The sequence below is a fragment of the Carcharhinus amblyrhynchos genome, chromosome 2 (genome assembly GCF_965287045.1).
Source record: "Carcharhinus amblyrhynchos chromosome 2, sCarAmb.v2.hapA, whole genome shotgun sequence".
NCBI classification, from domain to species: domain Eukaryota; kingdom Metazoa; phylum Chordata; class Chondrichthyes; order Carcharhiniformes; family Carcharhinidae; genus Carcharhinus; species Carcharhinus amblyrhynchos.
This window is the reverse complement of record NC_137325.1, coordinates 66027142-66054774: the sequence shown is the minus strand read 5'-3', so window position 1 is coordinate 66054774 and position 27633 is coordinate 66027142. Positions and strand designations below refer to the sequence as shown.

The window sequence follows — 27633 nt, the reverse complement described above, 5'->3', positions numbered from 1 at the left end:
ATAATGGTTGAAGTCCAAAGGAGTTAAATATGGTTCATTAAAATTTAATGTTTACCAATTTCTTTCTGAAATCTGCGAATACCTCCTGCGGAACACTCTTTGATTTGTGTTTGTGGTTGCCTGGAAGCAGTTGATTAATAGAATGGCCAGCCCATTAAAAAAAAATCATGCTGGCTGCCCCTGATTATCCACAAGTGTTGTACACCCCCTATTATAGTTGCTTATCACCATCCTGAGGTGGGTTGAAACTTTGCCCTGACAAGGCTATCCTGGGGGCAAAGCAAACATAAAGCCAGCACTCATTGTATCCTGCTCCCAGTCAAACCATCACCTGTGTGCTAATGGTCTCCCACTGAATTTGTGGCAGGGATTTGCCGGAACAATTAAACAGTTCTTTGTGACACTGGAAGGAACTTTAATTTGAGCAATTTCTAACTACCCTTATTTCAGTGCTTCGACTTATTGAGAAAGAAGCTGCTATTTATATACTTAACTGGTTTATTTTCAGTAGCCTACAGAAACGGTTTACGTGCTTTGTGATTTTTCTCTTGGAAATCTTTTGATTGCGATTTCTGTTTTTTGAATAGGGGTCCAACAGAACCAGGAAAGAAGAAGCAGCACATTTGCCACATGGAAGGTTGTGGAAAAGTCTATGGGAAAACCTCCCACTTAAGGGCCCATCTTCGTTGGCACACTGGTGAGAGACCATTTGTGTGCAACTGGCTGTTCTGTGGCAAGCGTTTCACACGGAGTGATGAACTGCAGAGACATAGAAGAACTCATACAGGTAAAGCATGACAAAATACTTTTCTTGCCTATTTAACAAACAAAACTTAAATGAAAACTGTAACTGAAATGAAGCCTATTTTCAGTGTTCAAGCCTACTCTGTCCCTTTTCCCCTATCACACTTCCTCAAATCTGTGGAAAGATAACTTTGAAACAATGTTATTAACTCAGCTCTCACCAATATCTCTTCATAATCAGCGAGGAGGAACTTTGAGCTGGCTGTCAAAGGCTTTCTTCCAGCACAGCCTTTCATCAAAAGGGGAAAAAAATGAGTCACTGGGAGCAGTTAGGGGGCTGTGCGGGCTCGCGAATGTCCCAGTGCAAAGTGAGTTTTAAGGTTAAATAAAAAAAACTTGTTGACTTTATCATTGATTACCTTAAACTCAAAGCTAAACCAGGTACAGCATTCCAATGCATAACCCTGCTCTTAGCCTTGAGTATACAATGTTCCCAGTGATCTAACTCTTCAATCCTTAGCATGCGATTCAAATCCATTCTGTACCAGATTTCATTTTGAAGCATCAATATGTTTTGAAGTCCAATTCGTTCATGTAGGGATTGTGTGTGTTTACTGTTTTAATTGAAGTTTTTATTTACTGGACCGTATTACCAAAATAAATGACATGCCTGAAGTTGGTGGAAAGCTCCCTGATAGATTTTTGATGCTAGTTGAATATTCAAATTAGATGCATGACTCAGGCCATGTAAGCTTGCATGAACATTAAATTATTGTACTTTGAGGCAAGACATAAATCAGGAGCATCGCCATCTAACCAAGAGACCATTAGAATAGCTTAAGCAGTTATCCACTAACAATGCTAAATGACTTTCTTGTAGTTTATAGGAATGCTTGATACTGATGGCACTTAAATTTTACATTGCAATCTTAAGTGTCAGCATGAAGGCACTTAATGTTCTTCTATCTTTCCCAACAGAAAAAAAATCAGCTTGATGATCATAAGTTTGACAGGAAAATGTATATATAGTTTTGTTGTACAAATGTATTGAACCTCTGTAACAATATTGTGTTTTCATACTATATATTTTTTAAGTGCATTTTTTCCTTGAAGATCTCTGGCCTGTTGAATGCATTCAGTTGGTATGCCTGCAAATCCCTAAAAGTAGTAGATCAGTCAGCATCTGAAACAACAAGTTAATGTTTTGGATTTAAGCTGCTATTATTGCCTTTTGGTTTACTGTGTTTCTATAACAGATGTAGTGCCTTTAATGTAATGAAATATTTCAAAGCACTTTACAGGAGTAAAAATGTACAATACTAAGCCACACAAGGAGATATTAGGTCAAGTGACCAAAAGCTTGGTCAATGAGATGGTTTTTAAGGAAGGTCTTAAAGGAGGAAGGTTCTTTGGGCCTAGACAAGTGAAGGCATGACTACCAATATAGAGCAGTGAATTGGAGATGCACAAAATTAGAGGAGTACAGCTATCTCAAGATTGAGATTAGGGTAGCTAACGGAGGTAGGGAGGAGCAAGGACATGGAGAGATTTGAAAAGATGAACGTTTTAAAATCAAGATATTGCTGAACTGGCAGCCAGTATAGATCAGTGAGCAGAAGCTTGTTAGGTGAAGAGGACTTGCTGTGTGTTAAGGCACAGGCAGCAGAGTTTAAGATGACTTGAAGTTTACAGAGGGTGGAATGTGAGAGATCAACCAGGAATACATTAGGATAGTAACATCTGGAGGTAAAGATATTAGAGTGGAGGTTTCTGCAACAGATGAGCTGAGACAGGTTATTTTACAAAAGTGGAAATAGGTGGCCTTTGGCCTTGGTACTTAACGTGATGTTTGTAGTTCGTCTTGGGATCAAATGTGATACCAAGGATGTGAACCAACTGAATGATTGAATGTAAAATTTAAATTTGAACTGTTGAAAATAAATAGGGTTTGAAACATTTTTATGTAATTCCACCGTTTTCTTTTGATAACTTGAATTTTATTGAATAAAGCGTAAGTATTTAACTGGAAGTCAGTATGATTGGTCTAATAGTGCTGTGACAGCTTCCATTCTGCTGAAGATATAACTATCAGTCAAAAGCACTTAATTTTCATAGAGCCAGTGGAATCAAGCACCTCACTGACTGTTCCCCTTGAGACAACATATTGGCATCCTCCAGACATAAGCTGCTCGTATGTGCCTAGCCAATAAGAGGCAGGATTTAAGGACTTTTTCAGTTACTGGGTTGTCATATGCAAAACCAGTTTTGTTTCCAGGCTATTTTACAAGGATATTCAAAATTTAAAAAATGATGGGCTATGCTTCATCACAGAACAGCCATAATCCCACAAAGGTTCCATAGTTAGCCTTTCCATTTTAGTCGGTGCTTTTGTTAGAATTCCGGTCAGAAACTCCCAAGTGTTTTTATGATTTCTGCCTGGGTCATAAGTTTTGCAGTTTGAATTTGGCTAGGGTAAGCATGAGATGTTTCACTTCAGGTATGATTCAACTGACTCACTAGGGAGCTTTTATCAAACAAAGTTTATTGAAGAATACAGTTAACACATAGTAACTTTCACTAATTACAAACAAGGGGGGGAAAAAAACTGATATTGTACCGCCCTTGACACACATGAAATGTTCCAGTCAAACAAACTTCCCTATAAATATCCACCTGCCACAGGTTTAACGTAGAAAATAAGAATGCTAATGTGATGCTGGAACCACTTTTGATTGGATGCTGTAGTTCCCTCCTGATACACACAAACAAGCTTGAAGTCAGAACAACTTCCCAAAAGATCAGTGTGACTATAGGTACTAACTAGCAAACCTCCAACAGCAGAATTTTCACTCCAGGAAGGCAAAAAGCCTTGCATCCAGCTAGCCAACAGAAATTACAATACCAGAATTTTCAGTCTGATGTCCAAACACCCTGAAAATTAAAACAGCAGCCAAACTGGAAAAACTTCTGTCACCTGACCCATCATTCTTCCCCCAACAATGCAGGGTCATAAAAAATTTCCAAAAAGTAAGTGAAGCCCAGAGTAAAAATCAACTAAATCCTTTTTAAACCATCAAAACTGCAATGAAAAGGATTTCTAGCGTACAGCTTGGCAACAATGAAAAAAAAGCAAAGCTGCTTAACTGCAGAGAACATGATTTAAAAAAAAAATTTCTTCGAGGCACACTAGCATCACACACTTGCTGCCATTGGGATGTCGATAAATACATTTTGTGTTTCCTGGTAACACTCCTCTCTACATTATTAATAATGTATTTCTGTCTAAAGAGTTGCTGATATCAATTCATATATTGATGCCTGAAGCTGAGATGTCAAGTTTTTTTAAAAAAATTACCCTTTCAGTATTTGGTTTTGTCCATGATGTAACTGTTAGCTGTTTCCTCATCCAATTTTACTCTAGTTCAAATTCCAGGAGGCTGTCTTTGCCAGATGACTCCATATTCATACAATTAAATCCAATTCTGTTATCCCAGCAGCCGTTTATGTGGGTCTACAATTCTGCTGTTCAAATGTGAATGCTGGATTGAGTGGTTTATTAATATGAAGGTGGCCATACTCTCCACTTCTGTTCTGTTGCTTAAGGTGCCATCCCTTGATTCGGTGCTTATAATCGAATCTCTAGAATATTGTATGTTCCATTCCCTCTGCAGAAGTTAGACCATTTAACAACTAGAAGTTTAAGATTTTATTTTGAAGCGACATTATTCTGTTTTTGCGGAACACCTATATAGCACTGCATTCTTCTCCTAAAATAGTGACTAATCAAAAGTGATCAATAACTGACAAAGTTGTTGAAAATATATATGTTACACCTTGGGCTTTCAGTGATATGCCAAGTGTGTCACACCATCTGGCTGAAAATGTAATATTTACAAACCTGTAGCAAAGGAACAGATTTACCAATGAAGAAGTAGAAAATAGAAATTAACATTAACAATTGCGGTAAGAGGAAGCTATCGACCAGCAAACTGCTACCAATAAAATTAGTAGTGAGGAGCAATCAGTAAATCTTTTTTAAAAAAATACTGATTTTTTTTTTGGTTCCCTATTTCTGGATCTATTTGCTATATAGGCTTAGGACACTAAATTTGAGAAAATCAAACCTGATTTCTCTGGTATGGAAGCCAGCTGTAATATTTAACTATGTGACCTGCAGAGCCGGTTATCTTGCTTCAGGTGGAGTCATCGAGCCTTTAAAATTAATTAAATGATTGGGAGGCCAGAATAATTGGCCAGCACCATATCTTTTGTGGTCACAAATGCTCCCCATGTTTTGCTAAAGCAGAACATTCCAGGCACGGTTTCTTGCACGGTTAGAAAAGTTACAAGGTTAATCATTCTCTAAAAGAGAATATTTCTAAATATGCAATCTCACCTACTGCCTTTCAGATTCTCCCTTCACCTTAATAAAAACCAATGACTTGATAATATTAATACCTTTCAAAACACCTGAATAATGATCGCGCTATGCAAACTTGTTGTCGATTTTCTAACATGAAAGATGAACTAAGCTCAGTTGACGCTGCAAAACTGTTCCTGTGGATTGGTGCCAAAGTTGGAAGCGCTGTCCTACAAACTAGTCAAGCAACAACTTGACATTGATGTAATTCTGAGAGTACAACTAATAGCCAGTGTACCAGACTTGTCTTCTCACAATCTCTGGATCATAAATGGTGGCACAATATGATATGGTTGAGAATGTGAATAATCCTGGGTGCCCTTATGAAGAATCATAGTGTCAGGTCAAATGATGTTGTATTGTTCTTCAGATGATGAATCCATATTCTGTTGAACTCTGCTTGGAGGAAGCATTGATGTTAGAAAATAAGCAGACTGTCAATGGTGGACTTCAGTGTTCATTAACAAAGGTAGCTACTATGACCAAACTGTTCTGAAGGACATAGCTGTCAGTTTGGGTTTGTGGAAGGAGAAAAACCATGAGGGAATAATCTACCTGGCCTTGTTCTCACTAATCTGCATGTCACAGATATCTGCCCGTGATGGAATTGGTAAATGATAAGAGACTTTTGGAGAATTATGATTGGTTGTTCTTCAATCTCTAGCTTCACTATCTTGGGAAATGTACTAGCTAGATGTAGTATTGTTTTTTGTTTTTGTTTCCATGAGCTTTTTGTTGATGCAGCCTTCAGAATTTTAGAGGTGGACATTCCACATTTTCTTCAAACATTCCTAGATTCTACCTCTTGCCAAGTATATTTCTCTATGTAAACTGAAGTAAATAAACAAATAGTTGCAAAATGTTTCCCTATTTGACGTACAAGAAAGTGTTGTCACACAGCCTTTTGTAATGTTGATTCCTCGTACATCTTGCTCGAGTGAATTTAAGATTTTGCATCTTGTAAATTTGGTGATTTGGAGAGGGATTTTCCTGAGTGTTGCTTCCTTATGGGCGTCTTGACAAATACATGAATAGGATGGGAATAGAAGGATATGATCCCTGGAAGGGTAGGGGGTTTTAGTTAAGTCGGACAGCATGGTCGGTGCAGGCTTGGAGGGCTGAAGGGCCTGTTCCTGTGCTGTAATTTTCTTTGTTTTTTGTTGTTCTTATTAGTAGATTTAGGATTTGCCTGATGCTGTGTTGAGAAAGATGCTTTTCCACCCCCTCCGCACTGCATTCCAACTGATAAGCAAATTGAACCATTGAAGCCTTTTTAAATGCAAGGCCTAATACAGTGAAGGAATTTTACATGTTTTATTTTGAGACCTTTACAGCTGTAGTGCTTGAACCTGCCTCAAAGGACTTGTATTACAAATTTGCATTTTACATAGTGTTTTTGTTGAACAATATTCTGACAGTGCCTCCATATTCATAGATATATATGACCCAGATTTGAAGAGCTATGACAATATGGGGTCATAACATTGGTCTAACAAGCTAAATGATGCAACTTAAAATGTCATCATGGCAAGTTTTGAAATTGAACTCTAAAAGTGCTTGGCTGGCAGCAGAAAAAACTGATCATAGAAACTACTGGTTGCTGATGTACTGCAGGGCAAGGTATCTGCTGCCCCTAGTGGAGAATGAAATCCCCTCTTCACACAAGTTACTCCATGTTACGTGTCACTATCACTGTACTAAATGGGATAAATCAGGACAAACCTAACAAGTAAAAATTGGGGATTCATGAGGGACTGTCAGTCATCTTCAGCAGCAGAATTTTATCCAACCACAATCTAATGTGGCTCAGCATATCTCATTACAACCAAGCCAGGGAACCGACCCTGGTTCAATGGGGAGTGTATAATAGTGGTGCCATTAGTCGCACCAGCTATACCTTAAAAATGAGGTGCCAATCTGGTGAAGCTACGATACAGGGCTATGTGCAAGCTCAACAACAGAAGCAGCATACAATAGGCAAAACTAAGTGATCTTACCACCAGTGGATCAGATCAAAACTCTAGTTTTACTGCATCCATCATGAATGATAACAGGCAGTTAAATGGGAAAAGGATGCTTAATTAAAATCCCAATCCTCAATGATAGCAAAGGCCAGCATGTGAGTACAAAAGAGAGGCTGAGGCATGTCCAACCATCTTCAGCCAGAATGATTCATCTCCACCTCCTCCTTAGACCCCACCATCAAAGAAATCAGTATTTCTCCAATTTCATTCTCACTGTGTGATAAAGAAAAAACTTGAAGGTAAGGATACAGCAAGGGTTGTAGGTTCCAGCAACATCCTGGTTGCAGTACTGGAGATTGTGCTCCAGAACAAGTTACACCTCACCAAATTGTTCCATTAGAGCTACAACATGGGCATCTATCTGACAATATGAAAAATTGTCCAGTTATGTGTAGCCACAAAGTTTTTAAAAATCTAATCGAGCCAATTGTTCTGTCAGTCAGTTTTGTATCATCAGTGATGCAAGGTGCTGCCAATAGTACTATCAAGTGGCATTTGCTCTCTGGTAACTTAATCACAAGTGCTTGGTTTTATTTCAGCCCTGTACCCCTTGGCCTCACATCTCATTAGGGCATTGGTCTAAATGTGGACAAAAGAGCTGAATCCAAAGCTGAGATCAGAGTAACTGCCCTAAACATTTAGACTGCATTTGTAACCAAATAGTACATCAAAGAGTCCTAATAAAGTTCAAGTTAACAGGGAGGGGAACGGTTGTGATTGTTGGATACAAATCACCTTGCCCCAAGAGATCACTGCAGTTGTTCCTCAAGGCAATGGCTTAGACTGACTACTTCATTAATCACCTTCCCTCAATCAGATGGCAATGTTCACTGATTGCTCTGTATTCTGTTAGGCCGTACCTGCATGCATCAAGAACTGGACAACAATAAGGCTTAGATTAATGAGTGGCAGTAATATTTAAACCTTAGAAATGCTTAGCAATGACCATCCTGCAATGAGAAGATGGGTAGAAGGTCTGGATAATACTCGCTGTCAGAGTTGGTGCAGACTCAGTGGGCCTAATGGCCTCTTCTAGAGATTGTATGAAGAGAGAACCTAACCATTATCCCATGACATTGTATGGTATTGCAATCACTGGATCTTCCAATATAAAAAAATCTGCAGTTACCATTGACCAGAAACTGAATTTGGACCAGCCAAATAAATACAGCTATAAGAGCAAGTCAGAGGCTGGGAATTCTGTGCAGAGTAACTAACCTCATGCTGCTGCATCTTTCCTCCGCCTCCTCCACCACCACTGGCACACCTTATCTATGCTGTATGCAGTCTGCAGGGTGCATTGTGGTAACTTGTTATAGCTTCTTCAAGGACACTCCCCAAATCTGTGACTTCTTTCCACCCAAAAGGACAAGAGAAGCAAGCATTTGAAAGTGTCCCTACTTCCAGGTTCCTATAAAGTTGCATGCTATCCTGACTTGGAATTCCATCACAATTCCTTCCTTGTTGCCAAGTCAAAAATTCTGCCGAACAGCAGTGTGTGTATCCTGGATCGCATAGACTACAGCACTTCACCACCACCTTCTCATGGGTAATTAGGGATATATAATAAATGCTAGCCTAACCAGCAATATTTGCATCCCACAAATGGGATTTTAAAAAACTTAAAAGCACCTCAGTTAGAACATGGAGCTTGTCTGACTCGACAGATAGATGTTGTTATCTTTTAGGAAGAAAAATAATAATTTGGAGCAACAGTCTTGAGATAAATATGCATAGATGAGGAAGAAGGGTATTACTTATAGATACAGGCTGAATTTTGCCCTTGTAAAGATGAAGATGAAACTGTCAATGTCATTGTAGTTGAAACTGACAGCAACATTTGACATTTGCAGTTAAATGCAGATATGTAGAAGTGATTCTCAGTAATACCCTGCTCTTCTACAGGTATACTGTTGAAGTCCCCACAAATAGAAACCACTGGATTGATGACATATTCCTGACTTACCCCTTGGGCTGGATTTTTAAAAATGTTGGGGTCTCGATCTAAGGTGGGCAGGTGTACAGTTCGACTCTTATCAGCCTCCATGCCAATCCAGCGCTACAATTCCAACCGTGCTTAAATAAGGACAGCTTGTGGTCGGACGAGCTGCCTGACAGAATGTGATAGGCAGCCAATTGAGAGTGTTTATTGTTCAGACCCCATTCCTGCACCAACTGAAATCTCCTGTTAGGAGTGTGGGCAGCCCATATTGTGCCTGGAACCTTCCTAGACCCTTCATTGGATACCAGGTCGCATTTGGCTTTTCCCTGGAGGGTTACTCCTCCAGGATTATGGCCGAGTCATTGTGGCTTTGTAAAATGTAAAAAAATAAACCCACATCCTTCACAGTCTGCATTTTCAGATCACCAAGTGCAACTGTTGGGTCAGAGTGCTGGAGAGCCTCTTGTTGCGCCTTGAGTCAGGAGCCTGCTTCCCAGATTGGATGGCTAGCTCTCTCCCTGGCCTTCAATTCGCTGAATATTTGAAAAAAACGATAACTACACCTTGACAACCTGCTGCTGTTTTTGATTGTTACTGACTAATAGGCCCATAGACAAATTCCAATGTTTTGTGAGTTAATTTTATGAACTGGAATCCAAATTGGTTATTCAGTTGTAATCATTGTGAGTGGCGTACAGACATAAGAACATAAGAAATAGGAGCAGGAGTAGGCCATCTAGCCCTTCGAGCCTGCCCCGCCATTCAGTAAGATCATGGCTGATCTGTCGTGGCTCAGTTCCACTTTCCCGCCCTCTCCCCATAACCCTTAATCCCCTCTCTTATCAAGAACCCATCAACCCGCTTCTTAAAAATATTTAGCGAGGCAGCCTCCACCACTTCAACGGGCAGAGAATTCCAGAGATTCACCACCCTTTCAGTGAAGAAGTTCCTCCTCAACTCCGTTCTAAACCGCCTCCCCCTTATCTTGAGGCTGTGCCCCCTAGTCCTACTGTTGTTCGATTTAAGGAGTGGTGTGTTGGACAGAGTTGGATTTGCTACTTTCCTCTTTATGCATGTTAATTACATTAAGACATGCAGGTGAAGGACATTGTTTAAGTACTCTTAGCATGTATAAAGAGAGATAACCAAGGCACTGGATGGATAGGTGTGGAGTTATGAGAATAAACAAAGTCAATAAACTCAAAGCTGTCTTGGTTTCCGCTTCAACAAGCAACTTGGATCTTGTTAACTGTTCCTCCTTTATAAACAAATGCCTAATTAATTTTAGTCTGGTAACTTTTCTTTACAAGAGGTTAATAGAAAAGGGCTTGTTTATTTTGACCAAAAAAATTGTTGTTTACATTGCTCTGTTGGAGACTTTTATCATGAAGAAGCTAAGGTTCAGTTTTCCAAAAGAACAGACCTGTATTACAAGACTATAATTTCAGCTTATTTGAAATCCTGTTTAATTTTGTTAAATAACTCAATATAATTTACATTTACCTGAATTGTCAGGGTGGGTGGCACAGTGGTTCGCAATGCTGTCTCAGCGCCAGTGACCCAGGTTCATTCCCAACCTCGGGTCACTATCCGCAGAGTTTGCACATTCTTACGAGTCATGTGGGTGTCCTTTCACAAACCAAAGATGTGAGAGTTAGGTTGATTTGGCCATCCTAAATTGATCCTAGTGTCAGGAGGATTAGCAAGGTAAATATGAGGGGATTACAGGAATAGGGCCTGTATGGGATTGTGGTCAGTGCAGACTTGATGGGCCGAATGGCCGCCTCCTGCACTATAGGGATTCAACGAATTGCATAGATTTTGATTTAAACCTGTTATAGCAATTGAACTTGCAAGTAAGTATGATTCCAGCAGTTAATGGTTTCTCTTAAGTACTGAACATTGGCTCATAGAGCATTGGTTGTTAATAATCCAATTGAAGAATTGAGTTTCAAAAGTTTGTCAAATGAACTAGAAGTGAGATTATTATTTACTAACTGCCATACTGTAGTATTTCATGGTTTTTTTTCGTGTTTAAGAACATTTTGCAGCAGGCATTTAAACAAACCTGAGGCTAGATTTCAGCTGCAGCAGCAGGTACGTATTTAGTTTTGCTTATGTAACTGGGTTAGAGTGGAATGACACAGGCTCTGCATCCTGACAGCAATCTGTTGTTCCTTACTGGAACTATGCAAATAGGCATTTAGTGATGACAAGATTATGTCTCAACTTGAATCAGTTGAGGTTGGTAGCACTCCCAAGACTTGAGAACAAAATCAAAGCTCACTCTCCAATGCAGTACTGGGGGAGTGTTGTCATTTGGCTGAGAAGTTAAGCTAAGGCCCCATCTGCCTGTTGAGAGGGTTGTAAAAGATCCCGTGGCAGGCAATACATGGAAGTGCAGGGAAGTGGGTAACTCCAGGATCCTGACCAATAGTTATCCCTCAGTCAACACCACAAACAGGTTATCTGATTATCACATTGCTGTGAGAATTTGCAGTTTGCAAAATCGGTTGCTGTTTTTCTCTAGATTACAAATGTGAGTACATTTAAAGTATTAAATAAATGGAAAGTGCATTGCGATGCAGGGTGAATAAAGCATGAAAAATGCTATATTAACATTAAGGGATATGACTCCTTCACTAATCCAGTTTAAGGATTTGGATGATTAGCAAAGCTCTGAAGTGGCATCTTATACATTATTTACATACAATTTATCACCATGCAGAAAAATGTGTACTTTTTTTTATTTCTGCTTTGCCATTCAGCCAGCTATTTGGTTAAGCAGATATGCTAATGCTATCAGTCAAGAAATGTGAAGTAAACAGTGCAAAGATCAAAGGAAATTTAGTGGACAAATTCAATGTCAAATTATAGAAAGAGGGAGGAAAATGGAGACTTTTTTACATTTTGTATGTAACATTTTAAGAATCTCCAAAAACAATTAAAACCACACTTGTAATAGATTTTTTATTGCCAGAGGTTGATTGCAGTAATTAAAAGTGATCATGTTTTTGAAATGGTACTTAAGAGTGGCCAGAAGTTCACTTGCTGCGTTGAAGTCAGTGCATTTGTTAGCCAACTTCCCATGTTGTAGTCTCCGTAAACATAAACTCACCCAAACTCCTGGCTGTCTCCTAATTCATCAAATTCCATTCATCCATCATTCCCAATACTTGCAGGCCTAGAGTGGCTCTTGGTTAAACACGTTTCAATTTTAAAATTCTCATCCTTGTTTTTAGATCTTTCCATGTTATGCCTTTCCCTATCTCTCCTCCAGTAGAACAACTTTCCAAGATATCTGCTCTTCCAATTTTGATGTTTTGGGCATCCCCTATTATAATCACTTCACCATTCACAGCCATCTCATCAGCTGCTAAGCCATGAACTCTGGGATTTCACGAAGTATTTCCTCACTAAGTTACTCTATCTCTCTCCCTCAATTTCCTCCATTTAAGATGCTACTTAAAACCTACATTCCTGACCAAGCTTTCAGTCATCTATCCTTTTATCTCCCATGTGGCCTGGTGTCAGTTTTTTTTAATAATGCTCCTGTGAAGTTCCTTGGGATGTAAGAATTGTATAAATACAGTTTGCTGCTATTATGTACCATGCATTAACTGCAACTTCACAGAATTTAGTACATTCCAGTGGTGAGTCAGACTGTTTTTGAGAAGCTAATAGTGGAACAGTGCAACTTGGCAGCAATTTTGAGATATTTGAGTTTAACCATGCATCTGGTTCCTGCCTGAAGTTGCTTGCCTGAATGTCCTGTGCATTAATAACAGCAGTGACCATTAGCCTCATTGTTATTTCGCGACATAATCTAGGCCAATGCATCCCGGTGCAGTTTTAAAAAAAAACTTGAGATCACTAAACCAGGAGAATTTGCTATTGAGAGTAGCCTGAAAGTTATTTGAAGATTGAACATTCAGTCTGAGTTGTCTGATTTGATCTGATCTACAGTCCCTACGTGAACGATTTATTACTTATAATCCAGATTTAGAGCAATGTTTATTCCTTGTATCACTTCAGACATTTTTCTTGCCTTTTTACAATAGAGTTTGAATCAGAGGGGGTCTAATGCATTCTAATCTGGTTGTGCTGACATAGCTTTGTAACATTTTGGTGCTGTACAGCACTGCCCTGAATCAACCAAGTGAATGAGCCATCATTGCTGGTGGCATTTTGCCCAGAGAGTGCTTTGTTGCATTTGATAGGGTGAAACATGGTAAATTATTAATTCGCATGTATTCTAAATGCAGTTGTATTTTTATTGGTTAGAGCTGGCTGACAGTTTGACATGTTAATAATGACTATGTAACAACCAAGTTGAATGATTCTCTAAATAGTAAAGTGCAATCCGACAGCAGCAGATAGGATTCAGTTGTGTCATGGGATTTGGTTTTAACCTTGCTATGATTTGATTAGAATTTGTCTATGATACCCAGTAATTAGACATGTAAACATAAATGTTGAACCAAAAGGTCAGCTTAAATAGATGACCTCATGAAAGACGTGCGCGCGCACATGCACACTTACTTTCTCACTCAGTCTTACACTTTAAGGATAGGGCTGTGGCAATGAATTGCATTTAGAATTGACTTAATTGAAATATACATCTATACAGGTAACTCCTTTTAAGGTAATTTAGTTAAAGTTTTCCTTACTTGCCCCATGCTTTCCTGAAGTTTCACTGAATCCTGTCTAGTAGTTTATCATTTTGGCTATTATATATGTCAAAAGCCTCTCTGGAAATGAACAAAAGAACAGATGAATCACCTAGCTAAGTTAATTATGCACAGTGATATTTTCTGATTGGATAGTGGGTGAAAAGTTAAATTTTTCTTTATTGCTGGAACTTGCACTCATTGGCACAATCCAAATTAAGTGCAAGTTAAGTTTGTAAACTTAGCATTTGGATTTTATATGGAAGGGTGGTAGTTAATAAAGATATTTGGTGAGTGCATTGGCAAAAAGACATTATTCCCATATGCTAGTTTAGTATCTGGAGAAAACGTGCCATTTATTCTTATGAAGTATTTTTGGGAATACCAGTGCACAGAATTACCAAATGAATGCAGCAGATATGGAATGTGAAAGTTGGGTATTTGGGGAGAATGGAAATTCTCTATCAAGTATTGGGTGAACATATTGTGACTGAAAATTTGTTTAAAGTTTTGAATTCTACTCAGAACTTCAGCTTATAGTTTCTCTAGTGTTTTAATTAACAGAAACTGTCAGTGGCAGACACTTGTAGCTGTCGGTGCTTACCTGAATGGCTACTAATTTAATGAGAGTAGGAAGCTGAGTCTGTAGCTTGGGGCCAGCTCAAAAAGGTTAGAAATGTAAACAACATCTAGTGAAGCACAGAATTGTTGTAAAAGGAGTGCAGTGTAAATCTAGGATCTAAGTTTTTTTTGCCTCCAATATTACTAAAGATGATTTTTGTAAGCTTGAGGCACTATGTATTTAAAATTCTTTGCCAGTATTTTAGTGCTGATTGCAAGTTAGTGAGGAGTATTAAGAGCAAATTAAAAACTAGATGCAAGTAATCAAGACTAAAATTTAGCAGAGTAGGTTGTGTCTGAATTACAGGATGTGGGAGCCTGTGACTGTTCAGAATGTCTTGTACCTCTCTGATTCAGTCATTGAGCCAGAGTGTGAATTGAATATGCTCAGAGACACAAGCCAAGAGGAATTGTATCCTTTGCTCCAGACTCGGTCATGCCTCAGAGCTACGCATTCAGAATGGGACTGATAGACAATTAATTTACAGAGTAAGGGAAGCCCAAGTTAGAAAATGAGGAATCACAGAAACTGGTCCTATTATGACACATACAATAAACTTGCTGCCTGTGGGGATAAGGATAAAGACCTTTGAAGGGCAGACTTATGTTGACTAATGCACCTGGATACAGAAGACCATTCAGTTGAGGGGGAGGTGAGAGTTTAAGGTTGTAAGGAATTGAATATTTTTTAGGAAGACAGATAGCTTCCTTTGTAAGCAAGACCAGGTGATCCACATAATCACCTTGATCTTTCATCAAAACTGGGAAAAGTTAGAAATGTAATCTGTTTCAAGCAAGTGAAGGGGGGGGAATTGGGAAACGAACAAAAGGGAAGATGGGAGAAATAAATAATTAAAGATTTGGTGGTGCAAGGCCATAGTAAGTCAAGAAAATAAGAGATGTCTGTAGGAGGTATGAAGAGCAAAATGATGTTCAAAAGCAAAACCAAGATTAAGGCTGAAACCCACAAAGAAAAAGGAAACAAATTGAAGGAGAGGGGGGCGGAGGTTAAAGTCTGTATCGAATCCAGAAAGCTATAAAAGTGCCTAATTGAAAAGTGAGGTGCTGTTCCTAGAGCTTGTGGTGTTTCATTGGAATTCAACAGAAGATTAAGAAAGGTGCAAAGATTCGATTTGTTTTATTATTGTCACCTGTATTAGTATACAGGTGAAAAGTATTGTTTCTTGCACGCTGTACAGACTAAGCATACCATATGTAGAGAGAAAGGCGAGGGTGCAGAATGTAGTATTAGGCATAGCTAGGGTGCAGACAGAAATCAACTTGAGGTAGGTCCATTCAAAAGTCTGGCAGCAGGGAAGAAGCTATTCTTGAGTCAGTTGGTACTTGACCTGAAGGGATGTGGATCATGATCTTGTTGAACATTGATTCATGCTTGAGAAGCAAATGGCTACTTGTGTTAAGTTTTAATAGCTCATTTGGAATCAGTGTTGCCTGAGGAACCTATCAGTGGTACTTTAGGGTGAACCTTAGCTCACGTGTTTTTATGTATAGTGTGCATTTTTTTATTTGATGTTTTATGCTGTGTTCATATGTAAGCTTGAACTGCAAGATCAGATATAAACTTTAGAAACTCTGGGCACATAATTTAACTCCATGTTTGCACAGGTTGGGAATTGAGCTTTGGACTTTGGGTGTGCTGTAGATACTATCTTGGTACATTGACACCAGTTGCCTAAATGGTCAAAGTGTCTTAACTTTGGGAGCGATGACGCACACTACCTAGATTTTCACGTATGATAACATGAGTCAAGGGTGTAACAGAAGTACTGCTTTTCCACCTAAGCCAGATATTTATTTTGTTGACGCGTGGACTTTTTCCATCTCTGAAGGTGGACCAAGCAAACATTTTTGTAGAAGGTCTGATGAGTCATTATGCTGTTTAACATTCGTGTATAGTAAACACAATAGTTTCTCTGACTAGATTTGTGTAATTTAATCTGTACAAGTTAATTTTGACATGGTGCAAAGTAATGAACTTGCCATGTTGGGTCCACTTGTGTGGGACATCTTATTTTTGAACTTAACTACAATAAGTAGAAGTATTAGAGGATACTTACAAACCTTTTAGCTTCATTTAAGTTCTGATAGTTTTCTGTTTAACAAACCTAACCATGCTCTCAATTTTCTGGTTTCCAAAAGAAAATTGTGCTCACTGTTGCACATACTGTAACCTCTCACTCTTATCCTTTTTGACACTAAGGGTACAATATGTTTGCAATGTCCCATGATGATAAATTACATATGGTTTAGTTTATGCCATTTTAAATACTAACTGCTTCAGCTAGATGCCTTTTTCAAAACAAAAAATATTGAATTTTATCATTGGAAATATCTCCACCTACACTGCTTGACCTGTATTTGTTTGCAGTATATAATTTTCTTTTCAAATCCTTTCTTTGAAAACATGGTTTAAAAAACTCTTCAGATGTGACAGTGGCTTAGCACTGTGGTGTACTTTTCTAACAAGCCAATCTGGACAGCCTGAGAAATGGGTTTTAGTAAAGGGCAGACAGTGAAGAAAAGTGCTCAGACCTGCAAAAGTGTATGCATGTATTTGAATATGTTTCGACTCATTTGTTGACAAGGGCTTGACTATTAGCATTGGTTTTACCTCTACTCCAGGCCATTGATTTGAATTTGTCAACGAAAAATGTTCAGCATTGTGAAATGTATTCCCTAAAATGTTTTGTAACTTTAAAACAAAAAAGAGTTTCACTTGTTCAACCATCATAAGCCATTAGGAATCATTGTGGGCTGATAGAATTGCAGAATGCGATCCAGAAAATCCCAGACCTGATTGTAATAAAAACACGATTTGACTTACTTCTATCACTACAAACCTTAGGCTGTGTTTATCAATAATGAAATAGCTTAGAATCATAGACTCAACCGGCACGGCAAGGTAGAGCTCTTCTGTGTGGTACAAAATGGAACAGACAATGATTAATAAAACTTTCAAAGTGAAAACAAGAAAGCTGAGTGTTTTTTCCTCAAGCTGACTGAAACATTAACAAGCCTATATCGCTGAAATATGAATACTTGTGTTCTCCCCTCCTACACTGTTACACAAAGATCTGTAAATGTCACCGTGTTTTCTGAGGTACTCATTTTTGTTTTAATCTATCTCCTCACTTTCAGGTGAAAAGAAGTTTTCCTGCCCAGAGTGCTCAAAGCGGTTTATGCGAAGTGATCATCTTTCAAAACATGTTAAAACCCACCAGAACAAGAAAGGTGCTGCGGTTGTGCAAAGCGTTGGGAGCGCCTCACCAGACATGGAGGCATCTGTGGCAGAGGTTCTTGTCTCTCCCAGAATAGTCGCCATAACCACCGCTTCCCAGGATTCCAGTCCAACAATGCCAACTATGGCAAATAGCATAGATGAATACTGATATCTTTTAACATGCAGCAGTCCAGATTCAGCACTTATCAGCTTATTTCAAAGAAGTAGAAACAATATTAAAAATCTAGAAGAGCGTGGTGGGTGGAGGGGAACAACTCCTAGATTGCAATTCGTAACCTGTTGTATAGATTTGGATCTAACATTTTAACTGAACGAAGTAGCAATAGGCGAAATAGCTGTTCAGCATCTGCCATTTATAAATTTATTGAATATTGTAATTTAAACAATCTAACAGCTAACCACTGTTTGTTAAAAATGCCATTATTAGGATAATCCCTCTTGTAAACAAAATTGCTTGTTTGACACTATCTAAACAACTAAATCTTTCCTTTAGTTTTTAATTGTACAATCTTAATCAACAGATTTCTATTAATTATAGGGCTCGTTACAGAAAATTTCATTTAAAACAATAAAGGTCTCAGTAAGCTTGCTTTCTACCAAGTTTGGGGGAGATCGTATCTAATGGTCATAGTCTAATAACCACATTGATTATTCTAAGATTACTGATTTTTTTTAAAAAAAATCAGTTTCTCAACTCCATCTTCTCCAGAGTGGGTGACAATCGGAATTTTAAAGTAATTCTATATAACTAGAAGCATCTGCTTTAACAAGTAACCAAATTACAAAGAATATATCTGAAATAAGTGGATCCAGATACATTGGTAAGTCGCTGCAATAATGTAGAAAGGCTTAAGGTGATCCTATTTTGATTCAACCTCTCTGTAAGGAGGATGATTTTATTCCAGATTTTATTTACATGTGGAATAGATCTCAAATTGTTGTTGACATTTAATTGTGATGAACGTTTTGGTAGAAATCTGACATCTGCAGCTGTTTAATTATTGCAATAGCTTACTAGGATCCTAAGTGTTGAAGATGTCAGCACCGGGGAAATTGTGGACACGGTGGCAATTTCAATTCCCCTGGATGTCCAAAAAAGAAAACTGCTATTTTTCTTTTATTTTGTGTAAAATATTTGTTTTGCAAACTTTTTCAATTAAACTTATGCATGCTTTTTTTTTACTCTGGTACTTTTTTCTTTCTCATCCAACTGTCATTGTTCAGGCAGAATTTTGATGATTCTTAAAATATTTTCATGGACCAGTTAACTGTTATTAACTCTGAGAGAGGGTTCATTTTGTTCAAACCTTGCGTAATTTGGCTTTTAGATGTGCATGTGTATGTGTCCTATGTGTCTTGTTTTGTTTTTGCTACCTAGCTCCGTCTTCAAAGAATCATAAATTTATATACAGTCTGCTTTTCACAAAGCTATCATTGCTAGGGCCTTCTCCTGGAGATAGGCTAGGCACTGACTTGATCTTGTGCCTCAGCAAATCTCCTCTTGGAGACTGTTTCAGTGCTCATTCCTTTTTGTACAAATATGTTTATATCACCGACTTTGTGTATTTTGTTGGTCTTGATCCTTGGTACAGCTATATGAAATTATGATATATGTATAGTTCTATGAATGGTCAGTGTTGCCATTAGTAATACTTGCAGTTTTTTTCCCCTCCCAGTGAGTTAGTGTCTGTTGCAAGTGGACGTGGCTGTAAAAACTTACAGTTCTGAAATTTGCATCTTGATTTATTATTTATCACAAGTATTATTTACTTGCTTATTGTGTGCAAGGCCAGGAATGAAGGAGATGTATTTGTAGGTGCAAGTAAACTTGTCCTTTTGGGAAGCAGTAAAATATAAAATTATATATATAGATTTTCATCAATATAGTCATTAACTACCGTATTGTGATGATACAGTTTGTTTCTGGCCTTGCAAAAGTACTTTTGCTTTAACTTATGTCTGCTTCCATTTGTGGTTATAATCATGCATGTAATGATTAAAAATAAATAATTGCCCATCAAACTAAATTCTAACTTACAGATGTTTAAGAGTAAGAAGTACACAATTAATATGTGTAAAAATATTAAGAGGGAATATTGTTGATGGTAGTATTTAGGAAAAAAATTTTGGTTTTGAATATCAGACTTTCTACAACAAAATTATTAACCTGAATATTTTGTTACAATAATTCACTTGTAAATCTTTTTTTAAAATGTGTTTTCCTGGCATCATAAACTTTTAATAATGGATTCTGCCAGAATGGCCTTAAAGGCACGATTTGTTCACATTTTTATAATGCAAATTTGTATAAAAGAGTGCATTTTGTGGTGAAAAAGTGTTTTTTCACCAGCAGCAGAAAATTGAACTTGCCCATTAAAATATCCTTTAAGTTGAGATGCTTGTGCTTGTTGTTTTATTGATTAACCATTCCTGATCATTGCCGCCTTTTATTGGGAAGGGAAGACTTATTTAAATTGTTCTTGTATTTTCTTAACATTTTGATTAAACTACAAAAACAGCCATTTATGGTTGATAGACAAATGAAGTTATTTCTTAAATGGAAAAATCACTTCAATGCACATCAACAGTAAAGCCTGCAGTGGAAAATAACATGCAGGATAACAGTATTGAGATGAAATAATTAAAGAAATGTCAATGTGTAATAATAGAAATGGTCTGAAACATTCCATATATGTTCAATTTGTTGGTTCATTAACATGTATAGAAAAAGTAATGCTGTGCCCAAGTTCCTTTTCTGGGACTGGGCACCAAATATTGGTTTACCGTGCTGAGAAAATCCTGTAAGAATGGAAAAAGTGCTAACATTCTGTCCATTCCTCTCTTATCCAATCCATTTTTTAAAATTCATTTGGGGGACATGGGATTCTCTGGCTGGCCAGCATTTATTGCCCATACTGAGTTGACCTTGAAACTGAGTGGCTAGCAAGTCCATTTCAGAGAGCAGTTGAGAGTCAACCACATTGTTGTGCTCTGGAGTCATATATTGGCCAGATCAGGTAAGAATGGCAGATTTCCTCCCCTAAAGACATTAGTGAACCTGATGGGGTTTTTTTCTGAGAGACTCGCGGTTGATGTGTTGCCTCCCAGGTGCCAGGATCTGAGATGTCTTGGAACGTGTTTTCCGGATCCTTAAGGGGGAGGAGGACCAGCACCTAGTCATGGTCCACGTAGGCACCAACGACATAGGTAGGAAAAGGGATGGTTTTGTAAGGCAGAAGCTTAGAGCTAGAACAAAGAGTTGTTATCTCTGGTTTGTTACCTGTGCCACGTGCTAGTGAGGTGAGGAACAAGGAAAGAGAGCAGTTGAACATGTGGCTACAAAGATGGTGCAGGAGGGAGTGATTCAGATACCTAGATAATTGGGGCTCATTCTGGGTTGGTGCGACCTCTACAAATGAGATGGCCTACACTGAACCAGAGGGGGTACCAATATCGTGGGGGGGGGGAGCGGAGATTGCTAATGCTCTTTGGGAGGGTTTAAATTAATTCAGCAGGGGGGTGGGAACCTGAATTGTAACTCCAGTGTACTGGAGGTTGAGAGTAGTGAGGTCATGAGTAAGGTTTCAAGGTCGCAGGAGTGTAACGGGCAGGTAGAAAGGTGGTTTGAAGTGTCTACTTCAACGCCAGGAGCATCTGGAATTAGGTGGGTGAATTTGCAGCATGGGTGGTACTTGGGACTTCGATGTTGTGGCCATTTTGGAGACATGGATAAAGCAGGGACAGGAATGGTTGTTGCAGGTTCCCGGGTTTAGATGTTTCAGTAAGATCAGGGAAGGGGGGGGGGAGGGGAGGTGGTGGGTCATTGTTAGCCAAGGATTATATTGCGGTGGCAGAAAGGACATTTGAGGACTCATCTACTGAGGTAGTATGGGCTGAGGTTAGAAACAAGAAAGGAGAGGTCACCCTGTTGGGAGTTTTCTGTAGGCTTCCGAAAAGTTCCAGAGATGTTGAGGAAAGGATTGCAAAGTTGATTCTGGATATGAGCAAAAGTAACAGGGTAGTTGTTATGGGACACTTTACAAATATTGACTGGAAACACTATAGTTTGAGTACTTTAGATGGGTCAGTTTTTGTCTGATGTGTGCAGGAGGGTTTCCTGACACAGTATGTAGATAGGCCAGCAAGAGGTGAGGCCACATTGGATTTGGTATTGAGTAATGAACCAGGCCAGGTGTTAGATTTGGAGATAGGTGAGCACTTCGGTGATAGAGACCACAATTCAGTTACATTTACTTTTTAGCGATGGAAAGGGCAAGGGTTATAGCTGGGGGAAAGGAAATTATGGTGCAATTAGGCGAGATTTAGGATGCATAGGATGTGGAAGGAAACTGCAGAGGATGGGCACAGTTGAAATGTGGAGCTTGTCCTTGAATAAGTATGTACCTGTCAGGCAGGGAAGAAGCGGTCGAGCAAGGGAGCCATGATTTACTAAAGAAGTTGAATCTCTTGTGAAGAGGAAGAAGACGACTTATGTAAAGGTGAGATGTAAAGGCTCAGTTAGGGCGTTTGAGAGTTACAAGTTAGCCAGGAAGTACCTAAGAGAGAGCTAAAAAGAGCCAGAAGGGGACATGAGAAGTTTTTGGCAGATAGGATCAAGGAAAACCCTAAAGCTTTCTATAGGTATGTCAGGAATAAAAGAATGACTAGGGTAAGATTAGGGCTAGTCAAGGACAGTAGTGGGAAGTTGTGCATGGAGTCCGAAGAGATCAGAGAGGCGCTAAATGAGTATTTTTCATCAGTATTCACACAGGAGAAAGACAATGTTGTCAAGGAACATACTGAGATACAGGTTATTAGATTAGACAAGATTGAGGCTCATAATGGGGAGGTATTAGCAATTCTGGAAACTGAAAATAGATAAGTCCCCAGGGCCAGATGGGATTTATCCTAGGGTTCCCTAGGACGCTAGGGAGGAGTTTGCAGAGTCTTTGGCTTTGATCTTTAGGCCATCATTGTCTACAGGAATAGTGCCAGAAGACGAGAGGATAATAAATACCTCCTTGCTCAAGAAGGAGTAGAGACAACCCTGGTAATTATAGACCAGGTGAGCCCTACTTCTGTTGTGGGCAAAGTTTTGGAAAGGATTATAAGAGGATTTGTTATCCCCCTAGAAAGGAATGATTTGATTAGGGATAGTCAGCACTGTTTTGGGTCGTGCCACACAAACCTTATTGAGTTCTTTTGAGAAGGTGACCAGAGGTTGATGAGGATAAAGCAGTTGATGTGTGTATGGATTTCAATAAAGTGTTTAAGATTCCCCACAATAGGCTATTGCAGAAGATCCAGAGACATGGGATTGAAGGTGATTTAGCTGTTTGGATCAAATTGGCTAGCTGTAAGAAGACAGAGGGTGTTGGTTGATGGGAAATGTTCATAACAAGGTTAGTTCCTAGTGGTGTACGGCAAGGATCTGTTTTGGGGCCACTGCTGTTTGTCATTTTTATAAAAGACTTGGATGAGAGCGTAGAAAGATGGGTTAGTAAATTTGCGGATGACACTAAATTCCGTGGAGTTGACAGTGTGGAAGGATGTTGCAGGTTACAGAGGGACATAGATAAGCTGCAGAGCTGGGCTGAGAGTGGCAAATGGAGTTTAATGTGGAAAAGTGTGAGGCGATGCACTTTGGAAGGAGTAACAGGAATGCAGAGTACTGGGCTAATGGTAAGATACTTGATAGTGTGGATGAGCAGAGAGATCTAAGTGTCCATGTGCAAAGATCCCTGAAAGTTGGCACCCGGGTTGATAGGGTTGTTAAGGCATATGGTGTGTTAGCGTTTATTGGTAGAGGGATTGAGTTTCGGAGCCGTAAGGTCATGTTGCAGCTGCACAAAACTGTGGTGCAGTCGCACTTGGAGTCGTGTGTACAGTTCTGGTCGCTGCATTTTAGGAAGGATGTGGAAGTATTGGAAAGGGTGCAGTGCAGATTTACTAAGATGTTGTCTGGTATGGTGGGAAGGTCTTATGAGGAAAGACTGAGAGGCTGTTTATGTTAGAGAGAAGGTGGTTAAGAGGTGACTTAGAGGCATGTAAGATGATCAGAGGATTTGATAGGGTGGACAGTGTGAGCCTTTTTCCTTGAATGGTGATGGCTAGCACTAGGGGACATAGTTTTAAATTGAGGGGTGATAGATATAGGACAGATGTCAGAGGTAGATTCTTTCCTCAGAATAGTATGGGTGTGGCTTGTCCTGCCTGCAACAGTAGTGGTCTCACCAACATTAAGGGCATTTGGTGTGCTTTTTTTAAGAAAAAGGCCTAGATTTTTTAATCATTCCCAATAACCATTCCATGGAACCATCTTTGTAAATCTTGGCATTTTATCCAGTGTTTCTGTGTCCTATAATGTAGGAACCAATATTGTGCACATTAAATACAGCCTCATTATAGTCTTGTGTAAGCTTGACACAACTTCATTTTTAAATTCTATACTCTCATTTTTAATTGCTTTGCTGAGCTACTGCTTTTGCTCTTGTTTTTTTCTTTCCTGGCTTTCATAGTTGATACCATTATTAAATCACACCCCCTCAGGCACTGTCTCCCTCTCTTTCAAATCTGCTTTTCTATCCCCTCCCACGATTCTCTCCATCATTAAATTAAGAACATAAGAAATAGGAGCAGGAGTAGGCCATCTAGCCCCTCGAGCCTGCCCTGCCATTCAGTAAGATCATGGCTGATCTGTCGTCTCTCAGTTCCACATTCCCACCCTCTCCCCATAACCCTTAATCCCCTTGCCTATCAACCCGCGTCTTAAAAATATTCAGCGAGGTAGCCTCCACCACTTCAACGGGCAGAGAATTCCAGAGATTCACCACCCTTTGAGTGAAGAAGTTCCTCCTCAACTCCGTTCTAAACCCCCCCCCCCTTTATCTTGAGGCTGTGCCCTCTAGTCCTACTGTCCTTTCTGAGCAGGAAGAGCCTCTCCACTTCTATCCTATCCATCCCATTCATCATCTTATATGTCTCAATGAGATCTCCCCTCATTCTTCTAAAATCTAACGAGTACAAGCCTAGTTTATCCAGCCTCGCCTCATAGCTGAACCCCCTCAACTCTGGTATCAGCCTAGTAAACCTCCTCTGCACTCCCTCCAAGGCCAAAATATCCTTGCGTAAGTGCGGCGACCAAAACTGCACACAGTACTCCAGCTGCGACCTCACCAGTGCCCTATAAAGCTGCAGCAAGATCTCCCTACTTTTATATTCAATCCCCCTCGCTATGAAGGCCAGCATCCCATTTGCCTTCCTGACCGCCTGCTGCACCTGCAGACTGGGTTTTTGCGACTCATGCACAAGGACCTCGAGGCCCCTCTGCACCGCCGCCTGCTGCAGTTTTTAGCCACGTAAGTAATAGTCCTTCCTACCATTTTTCCTACCAAAGTGGACAACCTCACATTTGCCGACATTAAATTCCATTTGCTACCTCATCTCTCTCCTCTCAAATTCTTAAATGCTCACCTACCAAATCTGTGCCTATTTTTCCAGGAGCTCAATGTTTGAATCCCTCTGAAGTACTGAACAGGCTTTATTAAAGTCCCAGATGACATCCTAAGTGAAAGATAAACTATCCCCTCTTGTTCTCAACCTGTCTGCAGCCAATGGCATGACCTTACCATTCCCCTCCAACACCTCTGTTCCATCGTCCAATGGGTGAGCTAATCTCATAGGTTCCATGTTTATCTATCTAGTAATGTGCAGTGTCATCAGCAATGACTTTTTTCTTGTTCCTGCACTGACTTCATCTTTCTTACCTACACGCTGCCTACCCCTCAACAACACAATCTGAAAACATATCTGTTTCCACGTGTAAATTGATGGCACCCAGCTGTACCTCCAACCCCATCTCTCCTGTCTCCAAGTGCTTTTCAATTGCTTGTCAAGGCTGCTTGTTCAATATACTGTAATGGATGAAGAAAACCTTTTCCCTGACATTGTTAAGACTAAGAGTTATTGTTTTCAGTCCAATCACAAACTCCTTTCTTTAAGCATTAGTTTCATCCCCCTCCTCTCCAAGGCAACTATTGTAGTTTGAGCCAGTCTGTTCACAACCTCCTGGTGTCATATTTGACTGCTAGGTGAGCTTCTGACCACATTCATCATCTCCATAACATTACCTGAATCTGCCTCTATTCAGTTGTTCATCTATAAACGACTGCAGTCCATGAGAGGATTTAGGCATCTCTGTTCACTACAATTGAGTAGCACGGTAGTACAGTGGTTAGCACTGCTGCTTCACAGCTCTAGGGACCTGGGTTCGATTCCCAGCTTGGGTCACTGTCTGTGTGGTTTCCTCCCACAGTCCAAAGATGTGCAGGTTAGGTTGATTGGCCATGCTAAAATTGCCCCTTAGTGTCCTGGGATGTGTAGGTTAGAGGGATTAGCGGGTATATGTGTAGGGATATGGGGATAGGGCCTGGATGGGATTGTGGCCGGTGCAGACTTGAAGGGCCGAAAGGCCTGTTTCTGCATTGTAGGGTTCTATGGGTTCCAATTGTGCACACTGCTGTAATTCCCCCTTGCATTCAATTTCTGAAGTTCACATAGCTTGTCCATCTCTGACCTGGCCTTTTTTCCCCCTAATGGGCCTTAGTTCCCACATCAGATTGCTTCTCCGTGCCCAGTTACCGATGTCAACTTTCTTGCGTTTTGGCCTTGACCAAACTTCCATCTCAGGCTGGGTGTGGTCCAGGCAGTGTGGCTGTCTCTGTCCAGCTTCACAATGGAGCAGAGTCAGATGGAAGGAGGATATGTCCCCTTTTTTTTTAACAGCACAAGCTGCTGTAAAGCAGGTAAGTGTTTAAAGATCCTATTGAAATTGACAGGCCAGGAAGAACGTAAGTGCCTAAGATAAAATGGATACGATTTGGGATGCGTCGGACATCAGTGGAAGAGGTTGGACGTTGAAGAACTGTGGGGACTCAGACATCAGATGAAATGATCCGGACATTGGGGGGGGTGGGGGGGGGGGCGGTGTCAGGGGTGGGGAGTGGTCTCCAGTTGTGGGTCAGCAGTGAGAGGCCTGGGGTGTGATGAGAGAATCCTTGGGGGGGGTGGGAGGGGCGGGTGCGGCTAGTTAGTTAGGATGTGGGGATATCCTCAGAGTGGGGAGAGGGGGTGTCAATTTAGGTCTTTACAATATTTACTCAGAAGTTTTCTGAGTAACTATAACAAAGCCAGAACATGCTGAAGTTTGTGATTTAAATCACATTTTTGGATGGGCCACGTCCATTGCCCAGGCAAAATTTGCTCTTCTGGAGAATTGCTGTGTGGGATTTCCCATCTTTTCAATATTAACCCCCATCCCCAATGCTGGGGATCTTGGACGTTGCAGCCCAATGTTTCAGCTGTTGCCATCAGTACTGGATTCTCTCCCTGCCTTTTGAAAATCCAAGCGCATGATATTCACTGTGTTAACCTAGTTTAAATGTTTTTTGTCCTATTTCTATACATTAAACAGTTGAGTAGAAATTTCAATCATTGGTTCCAGAATCTGGGTTCAAAATGTTCTTCATATCCTAACTAATGCACAGGTGAAACAACAACTAAAGTGTTCTAATATGGGCCACACAGATTTAAAGGAGAAAATGTTATATTGGCTTAAGTGACAATTAATTCGGAGCAATAAAAGGCGACTGCTACAGAGAATGAACACATGGCACAAGGACAGACTTTCAGAGGTACGACAAATTTTGCCACTTCATGATTTATGGTTTCAGCATTATTGAGTTGGGTCCTCAGATTCTGAAATAACATCAGACTGGAGAACATTGGTTGGTTTTCTCACATTTTAAAAATCCTAAACTGGAAAATGTGAATGGGATGAATGTGATTGTTGTAAACTAGGACTTGTTCCACTTGTACATTGAGAGAGACAAAATATTTTACTTTCCCCAGTCACAGTCAAGCTAACTAACAGCATGAATAAAGAGTTACTT

General features: G+C 39.7%; 1 protein-coding gene across 1 annotated transcript in view; it reads left to right on the top strand.

The window, feature by feature from the left end:
* The window catches only part of sp4 (sp4 transcription factor), a 66336-nt gene extending 46259 nt beyond the window's left edge, over positions 1 to 20077 (top strand). The window contains exons 5-6 of the mRNA XM_080207108.1: positions 588 to 787; positions 17581 to 20077. Coding sequence (XP_080063234.1) covers positions 588 to 787; positions 17581 to 17831 — 451 coding nt within the window. The 3' untranslated portion in view covers positions 17832 to 20077. The remainder of the gene's footprint in view (positions 1 to 587; positions 788 to 17580) is intronic.
* Positions 20078 to 27633: the final 7556 nt, after the last annotated feature.